The sequence below is a fragment of the Oreochromis niloticus genome, linkage group LG5 (genome assembly GCF_001858045.2).
Source record: "Oreochromis niloticus isolate F11D_XX linkage group LG5, O_niloticus_UMD_NMBU, whole genome shotgun sequence".
Lineage (NCBI taxonomy): Eukaryota > Metazoa > Chordata > Actinopteri > Cichliformes > Cichlidae > Oreochromis > Oreochromis niloticus.
The window spans coordinates 31,919,549-31,932,474 of record NC_031970.2 but is presented as its reverse complement, the minus strand read 5'-3'; the positions used below and the strand labels follow the sequence as shown (position 1 = coordinate 31,932,474).

At 40.7% G+C, this 12,926-nt stretch overlaps 1 protein-coding gene across 1 annotated transcript; it reads left to right on the top strand.

Moving 5' to 3' along the window:
* The first annotated feature begins 58 nt into the window (after nt 1-58).
* avpr2b.1 (arginine vasopressin receptor 2b, tandem duplicate, 1) lies at nt 59-3,551 on the top strand. Its single transcript, XM_003442789.5, has 2 exons — nt 59-974; nt 1,499-3,551. The coding sequence occupies exons 1-2, from the start codon at nt 119-121 to the stop codon at nt 1,705-1,707; spliced, it is 1,065 nt and encodes a 354-aa protein (XP_003442837.1). The 5' UTR covers nt 59-118; the 3' UTR covers nt 1,708-3,551.
* Nucleotides 3,552-12,926: the final 9,375 nt, after the last annotated feature.

Below are 12,926 nucleotides of genomic sequence, written 5' to 3'. Positions count from 1 at the left end.
GTTTTAACATTTTGATGAAATCGCCAAGAGTTTTCTGTATCGTTCACATGCCTCCTCTGCCGCTGGATTCACCTGGAGTAGTTTTTAATCCCCTCTGTGCTGCGCTTGGGTTGAACGCATGGCTTGGATCGGTGTAAACATCAGTAATGTCTCTTCACCGTTTGGTGGCGATCCTCGGGATGAGCGCTTGGCGCAGGTGGAAATCGCCCTTCTCGCCATCATCTTCATCACAGCGGGGATCCTAAACTTTGGGATCTTGCTGGTGCTGTGGAAGCGCAGGAAGCCGCTCTCCAGAATGCGCGTCTTCGTTTTCCACCTGTGCGTAGCTGACTTGGTGGTCACATTTTTCCAAGTCTGCCCCCAACTCATCTGGGACATCACCGACAGATTCATCGGTCCAGATGTGCTGTGTCGGGCGGTGAAGTACCTGCAGGTGGTCGGGATGTTCGCCTCCACGTACATGATCGTGGTGATGACTATAGATCGATACCAAGCCATCTGCAATCCCATGGTAACTTTCCAGAGGCGCAGGGCGCGCTGGAACGGTCCGGTGTGCGCCGCCTGGTGCGTCTCCGTCCTCTGCAGCCTCCCGCAGGTCTTCATCTTCTCTCGGGTCGAGGTCGCTCCCGGCGTGTACGATTGTTGGGCGCAGTTCATCGAGCCGTGGGGACGTAGAGCCTACGTAACCTGGACGACTTTGGTGATATTCGTCCTGCCGATTCTCACCGTGATCGTGTGCCAGGTGCGCATCTGCCGCGCCGTGCAGCTAAACTTCCACATGAAGATGCATCACGTCGGGGAAGCGGTCAGCAAGCCTCCGTCATCGAGGGCCAGCAGCGTGGCTGGAGTGTCCAAGGCCAGGGTGAAGACTGTGAAGATGACCGTGGTCATCGTGCTCGCATACATCCTCTGCTGGACACCTTTCTTCACCGTGCAGCTCTGGTCTGTCTGGGACGACGAGGCACCCACACAGAGTAAGAAGACACTGATCTCACAACACGCAAAAAGGGCACAGCCTGACATAATAGTCACTGGAAAGAAAAAAAAATGTTATTACTGCAAGTTTAACTGGCTACAAGCGCCATCATGCTCAGGAAAACAATAGAGGAGGAAACTAGAATTTTCTGCACAATTGCTTTGAACTCATTTCGACCGCTCACATTCTGCAGACCAGAATCATTCCACTTAAACAATCCCGTTACACTTAATGCATCCAGTAAATTACATTGTTTCTAAGTGCTTTTACATTGTCTAACATCTTCGCCTTAAAATCTTTTAGCATTACAGCGAAAGTGTACTTTAAAAGTTAAATTACAAGGAAAGGATGCCCTCTCCGCTTGAATGAAGTCACTGTAATCGACAGACAGTACATTAGGTCAAAGGTTAATGGTCCTTAATTTCACAAAGCATCAACAGATAACTTAAAATAGTCACAAATCTGTAAGAGGTAACCAAGCGAAAATAAAGTGACTCTCATGTCCTCCTCATCTATCTCCAGGTGCAACCTTCACCATCTTGATGCTGCTTGCCAGTTTAAACAGCTGTGTGAACCCCTGCATCTACATGCTGTTTAGCGGAAAGCTACCCAAAAGTGTGGTCAGCCTGCTTTGTGTAGGTCAGCCTGACCTGAAGGAGTCCATGCAGGAAGAGGCCACTGTGGTCAGCTCCATGTACATCAGCCTCAAGAGCCTATCGGACTGCAGATGAAAGTCCCGATGATCACACACCGATTACATCTCATTTCACATGGTGTGAAAGTACGGCTCCCTCATGGTAAAGACTGAAAGTCTTCTAATAAGTGTGAAGGCAAACAGCCTAGCAGTGTAATGTTCCTACTGTACAGATGATCACTGCATACAACGCTTTCATACAGAAAGTGCCAGACACACTATCTTTCACATCACATTTTGAAAACGTTTTTCAAATTAAAAGAACAAAAACAATTAAAAAAAATAGCTGTGACTGAAATATGTCCTCAAGTATTGGATGAATTCACTAAAATCCCAAATTTGACATTCGTGGTGCTCAGAGGAAGAGGAAGAGTCTCTCTGCAAGAACTAACCTGAGCCTGAATATTACTTTGACTTTATTAGCAGGAAATGCTCAGATATGAATGGTCTCCAGCTGATAATAACTTGAACAGTAGCGTTTTCTTCTGGCACCGTTATCAGGTAGGAGTTTTATTTTGTCTGAGACCAGCTGGCGAAAGCCAATAATCACATCCCCATCAGCTTCAGTTGTGATTTGATTAAAAAGACTGCGGTGCATGACTTGAAATGTTGTTTCTGATATTTTACTGCGTTTAATATTTCCCCAAAAAGGTTGTTTATCAGCTGATCTTGTGAAATGTTTCACCTAAATGCGAATGTTCCCGTGTCTGTGTTTAAATGTCTCGTATGTCATCTGAATTAAATACTTCAAGCTCCTTTTACGCCCATGTGTACATACGATCATGTGTATAACAGTGTCCGACCTACACTCGGTGGTTGAAATAGTTAACAGACGACATTAATAGCACTTATTTTCAGACACTCTGTGTTAAGTGCCCCTAGAGAGTCATTGATACATGTTGACATTTTTCCATTCATCCCCCAAGGATCTAGGGCTGTGATTTCTGATGACTCGTTTCTTTCTTCCCATCAGCACTGTCACGTTGAGAAAAGAAAATAATCCCTTTGGATTTAAAGCTCAACTTTTTATTTGCACTCTCTCAGAGGCCTCGATTACACATACTTCTGTTTGCTCACTTTATATTTAGGCCTCAAATTTTCTGCTGAACATCACTTAATAGCGTCTCCATCTTCCACGAGGAGGATGGAATGCAAGCGTAAGTGCAATTTTTCAATCCTGCGCTCTATATTATTATACAACATGTCATTAGAACTCGCAGAGAGCGAGGTGGGAAAGATTAGCAAAACCCAGCACGCTGCACATCTTTCTGAAGCGAGCGGTTGAAGATGTGCATGTTCTGCGTGTAATTTGCTAGCCAGGAGAACTGAATAAAACATTTCTGTGAAACATCATTACGGCCACAAGAAATCCGCTTCTGTGCTTTCATTAGGCTGCACAGACAAATCCGACACAAATTGTCCAACAATAAATCTGCTTTTACCCTCATCAGTGAGCGCCCAGCAGGGTCTCGGCAGGGACATTTAACCGTAATAAGAACACCGGCTGCTGGGCGCTCGTGAGGTCATCAATATTTAAACCAATCAGTGCACCCCCTAAAATATAAATGTTTTACTACACCAAGACCAAAAGTTCATCATAGAACTTGATAAATAAAAATATTAGCCACCCCACTTCAGTTTTCATGCCTTACAGGGTCGCATTTCAGTTCTGTTTGGTAGTGTTTATAGTATAAAACACTATGATGTGTCCTTATACTGGGATTATACTGACCGCATACCCAGCAATCAATTGGAAATGACTAAGAATAACTGGAATAAAATAATGAAACACTGACAGCTCAGTAATGAAATATATGATGGCCTACTTGTAACAGTTGTGTGTTGTCTAGAAAACCTCAATAAAGTTTGTTTGTGCTGGCCTGTGCTCTCTGACTTCAATTTCTATCATCACATCGATCCGTCATCGAATCCCAAAGATATTTTAATGTTTTCCAGTACCTCACGATTAGTCACAACATTTAAACTATTTGCACATAAAATAGACATGCAGCACACATGTGAAAGCGATTAGCTCTTCTGTTCACTGTGTTATTTATCTCCGTCCTTTAATGCGAGTATTGAACTGAGTATTCTGTTTGATATTTGCTACTTTTGCGTCTTCTTTGAGGAAGCTTGAATGTGCATGCGTTAACTACTCACATCAGTGAAAACGATTATTATTATAAAGGTTCATTTTTTTTCAGCATCCTCCTGTCTATAGGAGGATGTGTTTCAGCAAGATTTCTGCAGATGCTCAAAACTTTCTGCACATTAAAAACATACCACACTGAGTGTTTTGGGGATATTTAGGAAATGAGCACATCTCAGCCATGTTGCTCAGCCTGACTGTAGAGACAACTTTACCTTTGGTCTGTTAGAACAACAGAAATATTTCTGTGATCCAGCCCCTGGACAGCGCTCAGCACAAACAGTGGCCACATGAGGCCATTTTCATGTTTCCAAGTTCCTAACAAGCTTGAAAGCCAATATTTGGTATGACCACTTTTATTCTTCAACACAGTCTGAGCTCTCTTATGTAAGCGTTTCTTGTCTTTTTTCAGTGCTGTGTCAAACTCTGACAGTACCTTTCTGAGTTTGTAATTCCAATTTTGACAAGATCCCCAGCACCACGGACTGACATGCAGCTTGATACCATGATGCTGTTGTACCTCTCTCCTGACTTCCCCTGTTAATGATATTAACAATGATATGAAATAAAAAGGTGAAATTTGGATTAATCACTCCATAAGATCTTTTCAGCCCATTGCTTGTGTAATTTGGCATACATCAGTGTTTTTTTCCCTCGTTTCCCTTCCATTCAGTAATGGCTTCTGGACAGCCACCCTTCCCCTGACACCGAAGTATGCCAAGTTTTCATTTAATGGCTCTTTGGGAATCACCTTATTGGTGCAACAATACTGTTTTAGGAATGTCAAACTGTGTTATCGTTGACATTTTTCATAGATTTATCTAAAGAAATTGGATATTTTTTCTGACACAGTAACAAAGAATTGAAAGATACAATTTAAAATTGGTTCTCTGCTAAGTTCTCTGTTCATTGCTTAAGTTAAGGAACCTTGTTTATGACTGAATGATTCATAGGTCATTGGTGGACTGAAAAACACAAAAACAAAACAAAAAAACCACAAAAACACCCTGAAAGACCTTTCAGGCCTGCACAACTATTGCTTAAGACCACTTTAGAAATCTGAAGAAAATCTGGCTCCTTGGAAAGAAAAAAAGAAAGAAATGTGGGTTTGCTACATTCAGCTTTCCTGTAACTAAATCAAGCCTTATACGTGAAAGAATGACTTCCAGTCTCTTCCTCACAGTGAGGTATGCAGTTTACTGACTTGATAATTGTACATACCCAAAGCCAGAACACGTGTGTGTAGGTAGCACTGAAAAAAACTTACCCAGGCTTTCTGTCTTCACCCAACAACAGTCAAACCAATCTTCCCCGGCAGAGATCTTCAATACGTCAGAGAAAAAGCCTTAAATGACCCAGACACTTGAGATCCAATATGTCTATCTTTGTCACCACAATTGATTCTATCACTGAGCACAGTGTGTGTTCAAGTGGCATTTTAAATTTTCTTTTTTGCCTTTGTCTTCTTATGGCTGTTGACGCCAAAATGCGTAAATCTCAAAAGGTTGATTGAAGAAGAGCGTTATGATCGGGCCATTTACCATATGGTGGATGACAAATGCATTACTTAACAAACCACTTCATATGCACAGAGAAGAAACTGCTTGTGTCCTACAATTTAGAACAGATTTGAGAACAAAAAGCCTTAGAGATGTCACGAAGACACAGAACATATCGTCAACATTGTAAAAATAAAAATAAAAATAAAAATAAAAAAACACCACATTTAAGTGATACCTCATGTTCATATTGTGCGTGAGCGCAAATGTGTCAGGGCGTGACTTCTGAAGATGTTTAAAGCAGTTGTGAAACTGTGCGTGTGAAATGAAACTTGGTGGAAACCACAAAAGCTTCAATTATTATGAATTACGTCTGGAATTTAAACACAACAAACAGACAGAGCACGTGCAGAACAGTGTATACCTGAGATCTATTATAGCATCCAGGACATGTGTCCAGGCTGCTGTCATTAGAATACCATACATAATCAGATGTGCATTAAGATGCTTTGCAATACAACACTTCCCCATCACATGTGCCGATGATATTTGAAATATGGGAAAATTGTATTGGATTATGTAACGGAGGAAAAAAAATATTCACCAAAGGTGCTGTAATGCAGATGTGTCACTGTCTGACGGCTTTTGCTATTGTCCAACCACGAGTTTCTAATTAAACTTTTAAAGAGAGTGCAAAGATGAATAAAGCGCTTTATAATTCATGTGCATGACCTCAGCTTGATTAAAATAAAATGGGGCTGTGACTCCATAATGGCTGCTAGTCCCAGGAATAGGTCTGTCTTCTTATTATGGTCCATGCCTGAGGGCTGTGTCCATTTATCAGAGCGGCTATTAGGCCCAGATAAGACAGCTCTATTCAGAGGCTTGAGGGAAGCAAGATCAGGAAGTTCCAGTGTTGTTAGTATACTTAGCCTATATAATATGTGGAATATGCAATGTGCAATGATATAACCTAATTTTTGTGCTTATAACAAGCTTAATGTTGAATCTGATCCCATTATTATAACAAGAAAATTCCACACAGATAACAGTGGACTGCTGCACATCTTACGCGACTGGTCTGATGTTCTTCTAGAGTCTAAAAGGTGCATAACATGTGAATTTGTTTTATATTATTGCTGAATAAATGATGTATTCAAAATTAATTTGAAAATCAAGAATACCTGTTTATCAGAGTTAGTACTGTTATGGGCAGGGTGTGCCACGCATCTCACCCTGTGGTACTTAGGACACTAAACTGGACGAGCAGCTGAGGAAACATAAGAGTATTTGCTATTTAAGACACTGCACTGTTTCTTGCTTATGAATCATATATAAAAGAATTGATGCCACAAACCATCTGAACTCCTTTATTCCTTTTCTTCATGATGTAACCGCTGACTTTATATAAAAGATGTGCAAACCCAATAACTTAACAATACCCACTGGTTGTCAATGAGTGGCACTTTTAGCATTTTGGCCACCACCAGGTTAGTTTATAGGGGCCACAAATGACCATATTTGGACAAAGAGGGCCGTACAAATGTAGGCATCTGATAACTAATGCAGATGAACAGTTTAATTTAGTAATATTAAAATTTTACTCACCAAACTCACTGGATGCTCAGCACCCCACAGTAGGCCATATTATTTATCTGATAACTCCAATAAAAATGCTCCAAAAGGCACTGACAGCACAAATAGGATGCAAAGACTGAGTTCAGTGACTGGAATAAGCAGAGGTGAGGCCTAGCAGACAGGCAACTGCTACGGTTTCTTGTTTCAGCATGCCATAGATTAGAGTATGTGCACCGCTAACCTTAAGCATTGCCAGCTGCGTTGCAGACAAAAGTCACGGCTTTTTTGAAGGACGTTTATCCACGAAAGCCATTTTTGTACCAGGCTTTTTACTGCTGTAAACTTGGGCATTTTAACATTGGAAAATAAGCGAATTGACTCAATTCTGAAGTCAGCCTCAAGTGTCCGCTTGAGGAATTGCAACCTGTTAATCATTTGTTCTTCTTCTTTTTTTTTTTATCCCACTTGGTCGTATTCTTTCTGCTGAAGCACACAAAAAATAACACATGACTCAGATGACCATCAGGTGGAATAAAGCAAATAAGTAAAGGAGATTTGTTCTTCAAGTATATGAATATGATATACCGGCCACTATATTAGTTACAACTAGCTATCACTGGATTGGTCCCCTTTCACCTTCAGAAGTGACTCCATTCTTTGTGGCATAGATTTAACAAGGTGCTGGAAATATTCCTCAGAGATTTTGGTCCATATTGATGTGATAGCATCACACAGTTGCTGCAGATTTGTTGACTGCACATCCTTGATGTGAATCAACAACACCCCAAAGGTGCTCTATTAGACTGAGCTCTGGTGACTGAGGGGGCCAATGAGTTCACTGAGCTGAGCAGTTGGAGCTCAGTCAATAAGCATACATACCGTGTTGATCTTGCTAAGTGTACTGTGGCTAATACTGCATGGTGTGTAGTACTTTGAGGCATTTTAAACCTATAAAACATGTTTATAATTGCTGCTCTTTATAATTAGGTGGCCTTTTGGTTAAGCTTCACTTGTTTAACCCTGTCTTGAGATAATTCAATGCAAAAAAGAACAGTCTGTTTTGCTGTAATTATTTGTCCTGCTTTCAGTACAAAACGGCAAGAAAGAGGTTTATTGTGGCAGCAATAAAGGAGACACTGCTGCTTCATAAACAGTTGCTGTTTAATGGCAGAATAAGGAGTAAAAAACAAAGCCACTATTATATTAACTGCATATAACATTTGGACTTTCTCTGGCAAGCCTGCAGGTGACTGCTGTAAAGTTGGGCATTTTAACATTGGAAAATAACCGAATTGACTCAATTCTGAAGTCAGCCTCGAGTGCAATATTGTTGCAATTACCTATCGTCAGCAACTCCGGACAGCTAACAACAAGCAGGCTGAGCAACACCAACAGCTGGTTCTTAGTTAACATTATGCCAGATAAGGTTTAGCTCAAGTGTCCTAGAGATCACACTATCACTCTGAAAAACCCTTTGATTACATTCTCACATAGTTTCAGAGTGTCTAGCAATGTTGGATGACCTTCAAAGATGCACTCTAACACCACTAACAGCAGCTAACAGCAGCTAACACAGGCATAAACAGCAGTGCTTTACAGATAGAAAACGTCAGGAAATCCTCAACAATTGACCTGTCATCGGACATAAGTGGACTGACAGCCTACACTCATGCCAGATGAACAACACCCAGAGCTGTTTGTCTTACAGTGGCCACCATAGCTAGGATTATGCACTCGAATTGGGAGTTTCAGGAAAAGAGAATTCAGTTGGCTGCAATCTGCAATCTACTGACATCTAGTGGTGAGATTTTACAGACGGTACCTTTAAGGCTGCGCACAAAATGTACTCTTTATCCTCAGTTTGAATGAACCTTGGCGGCTTTTCAGCTTCATCAAATTATTTCAACATAATTTAAATTTTTGATTGATTTTAAAAATAATGTCTAAAATCTTAAAACAGAACGAATACTTGTGGAAATGAAAACAACCGGAGCTCAGGACTCGTTGTGAACAAACTGTATCCTAATGTGGTCGCAAATTTTGAAGCCATTCTGATAACCTTCTCCCACCAACGATGTGGAGATCCAAATCCAATTAAACTCAAGACACTCAAAAAGATGCTCTGTAAAAGAGTAGAATTCTTGGAACAGAGTTTAATACACTGAATCATATGAACAGCAGGAAAAATACATACAGACATTTAGCAAGAGAATTACAAAGCAGAAAGCAAGTAAAGCAAAACCCCGGGGTGTACAGCCTTAAGCACAGACAGCAGAGCAACACAGAGACGGACAGGTAGCAGCAGCAGGAGGAAAAGAGCTCTGGGGGTGTCCTCTGGTCCCCTAATATAGGGACCAGTATCGCCGCCCCCTGCTGCTGGGTAACTTTCCCACACGCCCCGCACAGCTGCTGGGGTCAGATAGCGGCCAAGGTCTTGGCCAAAGGCCAGTCAGGACTCTGAGTACCCCCTGCTCTGGTTTATCACAATAGGTCATGACACGGTCAAAGGTCACACATTAATCCTAATTATTAAATCTTATTCAGCAAGTGGCACAATCTTATAACATATAATACACAGGTTACATGCTTAAAAACACTTCAGTTTGGGTTCAAAGTGTGTGTGTGTGTGTGTGTGTGTGTGTGTGTGTGTGTGTACTTTGTATGATATTTTATCGTGATGTGTTCAGGATCTCTGTTACAATGTTACTGTTTTGGTTGTGCTGCGTTAAAGACGTTAAATTAATTAATTATTAAGTAAATTATTCAAGAGAACTCTCCCCCTACATTAACTGCCCTGTTACAGTACCAACTTAATAAACCTTGGTGAAGCAAAAATGTCTTGTGCTTAAGACTCTATATGAAAGTTAAAATATATATGTTCAGTGCGCATAGATATATAGTGTATATAGTTACATAGTTATACATATCAAACAAAAATCCACCACACTAACACTTTTTAGTCCTTATCAGTCGTAGCACATCCTCTACTGAACACCATCAATGTAATTAATAAACAGTCCCTGGAAAGAATTTGATGGGCTTTGAATAAATGAGTTTTCAAACCTTACTTTGTACAAATGAGATGGAGAATTCATTATGAATCTGTGATACGCACTGATCGTCAGCTTCATCTATTATACTGTTTGATGACTGCCTCGAATGCCCCGCTGAGTTAAAGCGAGCAAATATTAATATAGATCTTGGCAAGATATAAGAGAAAATATATGATCGATAAAAAGACAGCATGAGGATGTCAATCCTCCCTCGGCCGTTGTAGACTTAGCATGAATCAGAGCGGTGGGACGGCATTATAATAAGACATGAATGCCAGATGAGATCTTTCACACCTGAAAGCCTTCTCGCTAATAAAGGAACTTATTTTTTCCTTTTTTTTCCCTACACAGAGTGATTTTTCTTCTTGTCTCATGACAAAGAATAATCACTCACACTTTCTTTTATCATCACTCACATATGAGATCTATCCATTCTTTGTGCATTTTGTAGAGCCACTTCCAGAACAATGAAGAAGAAATGACACTATTACCTTTTTTGCAGACACTAAATCAAATTATGCACCAAAAAATGAACAACCGTGACACCAGACCACAAGTTTAGCTTTAAATGTTGTGCATTATCTATGTAATTCGCTCCCAGGTCTGTCTTTCCTATCAAGATGTCTTCATATTGAGGCTTCTGTGTTCTACTGATAACAGATAATTTCACCTCATCTTCATATGTATCATGATTTACTTAGTGTAAGTAAAAAGTGAGAGGTCTGTATCCTTGTCATTGTATTTCAGGTGTGTTGTCGCTTCAGATAAAGTGTTTTACCTGCATCTCATTTCTTCACTCTACATCGAGGTTGAACCGAACTGCTCTCAAGGGGAGGCGGCGTGCACAAAAATGAGGCACGAGCAGAGGCTAGATTGAAATAGCTGCTGCATATAAATGAACAGGACGTACTCTGTGGAGCAAGGGTTAGTGCATGGCTGATTGAGTGCTGCACAGCAAACATCAACTTACATTTAATGCTTGTGAGGACTGATGTTTTAAATGGTGTGTGGTGCACACATTTTAGCTTCATTGACAAGATTTCTGCTCTTAAGTTTTCATTTACAAACGCTCGTTTTTCAGCTCCGCAGTCTGAGCTCATTTCAATCTCCTTATTAACTGAGGGAGTCGATCATCACAGTCTGCAAGGTGGCTCTGAGGCACCGCTCCCACTCAACCACTCAAAGCTTTTTCACATGGGTGTATTTGATAAGCACATTCACTGTGGTTCCCTGTCACTTTTAAACACACTGTGATTCTTATATGAATCTGGACCTTTCTGTGCAAAAGTCCAGAGTCACCGTTCATTTCTTAATGTCTCTCTTGGCTCTTTGGGTTCAGTATCAGAGTAACTTTTGGCTGCTCCTTCAAATTTGATATTGAGCTAAAAAAAATGCAGACTTTTAGCCAAGGTAAAGGCCTCTTAGAAAAATGCAAAATTTTGTGGTTTTATTACTTCTTGGCTGCTGTAGTCGTCATTTTGCATTCTTTTCTTTGTCTGTTTTTAAGCAAATAAATATATATATATGTATCCAGCCCTGATATGTTTTAGTTTAGTTTTTTTTAAGCAGAGATGGCGGCTCACTGATCACTTTATTACAGAAACAGCTTGGTGCGCACTGCCTTTATATCCAGCCACACACACAAACCAAACTGCTGCACACTGTTGTAGACCATCCTGTTTAACAGAAACTGTAGCAAAACCTTTATTGTCAATCACTCACAGTATTAGACTCCCCACAGCTGACCTCCCGTCCATCTCACAGATTGATTTTATGACTGTTTTCTTGCTTTTATATTTGTCTGTGTTTTTTCCCCCGTACTCCAGTCAACTCTATTTTGTGGCTGGGTGACCTTGCTGACTTCATCTTTGCTGTGCTTTTACTGTTCTTAATATGTCCATTGGTGTAGTTTGTGCTGTTGTATGATTTTGTTTTGGGGTTTTTTGCACTTTCTGAACTCTTTTGAGAGTAAATTTGACCCTTTCACAGCAGCTCGTAAATCACACAGCATGGCAACATTCTGCTTCTGCAGGGTTTATCCTGCTTACTATTGCATAAGGTATTTACTTTGACAGGGAATACATCTACAAATGTATGCAGTTGGCATGTATAAAACCCAATTCCCTCATTTGGAAATTCTCTTTCTGCCTGAATGTAAACAACATAGTGCACATTAACGCAGGGCAAAACCTAACTGAGTTCAGAGTGCCGTGGGGCGTCATTTTACATGCACGCCAAACTCTGGCTGCTGGAAATAATGGAATTCCATTTGCATGTTGACCTAAACTGTGGCTACAGCTGCTGTGTAAACATTTCTTTTATTCAAAAACTAGAAAAACACTTTCTAGTTCCTCGATAAACAGAAATGCTAAACACTCTGTGGTACACCTTGATGTTTTAATTACTAACAGAGCCCAGGAGGGGACTGAGAAGAGATATGGAAAATGGAGAGATCTGTGGGAAAAAATACTCAGAGAGGGAAGAGAGAGGCAAAAGGTTAGCCTTTCAGAAGTATAACTGAGTAACTGATAAACTGGTGATGGACACTATACTATTGCAGGATGGTTGATATCTAATTTAGATTGACATAATGTTTTGTTTTTCATCTTTTTTCATCTTTGCTAACAAAAAGAAAAGAAGAAGAAGCAATTTTTGTGTTCTGATACCTTCCAAAGATTGTGTGACTCTGGACAAAACTTGAAGTACACTTGGACAGGTGTAGCGTCCTCCCCGATTCTGTACTACCCTTTAAATGGCAAGCTGAGCTGTGCGTAGGCTCGTACTGACAGATGTAATTGTCAGAGTCAATACCTCCTCACGTATCCACACCAAGCTGCAAACTATTGAGAGAGACAGAGCAGCTAGACGAGGCAACGGGGAGCATATAGATTTCCTCTTTCTCCTGAGCAGGAGGAAATCTATACGATCTTCCTCGTATCAAAGGCGATATTCAGGTACGGTTCAGGGTGTCACTTTG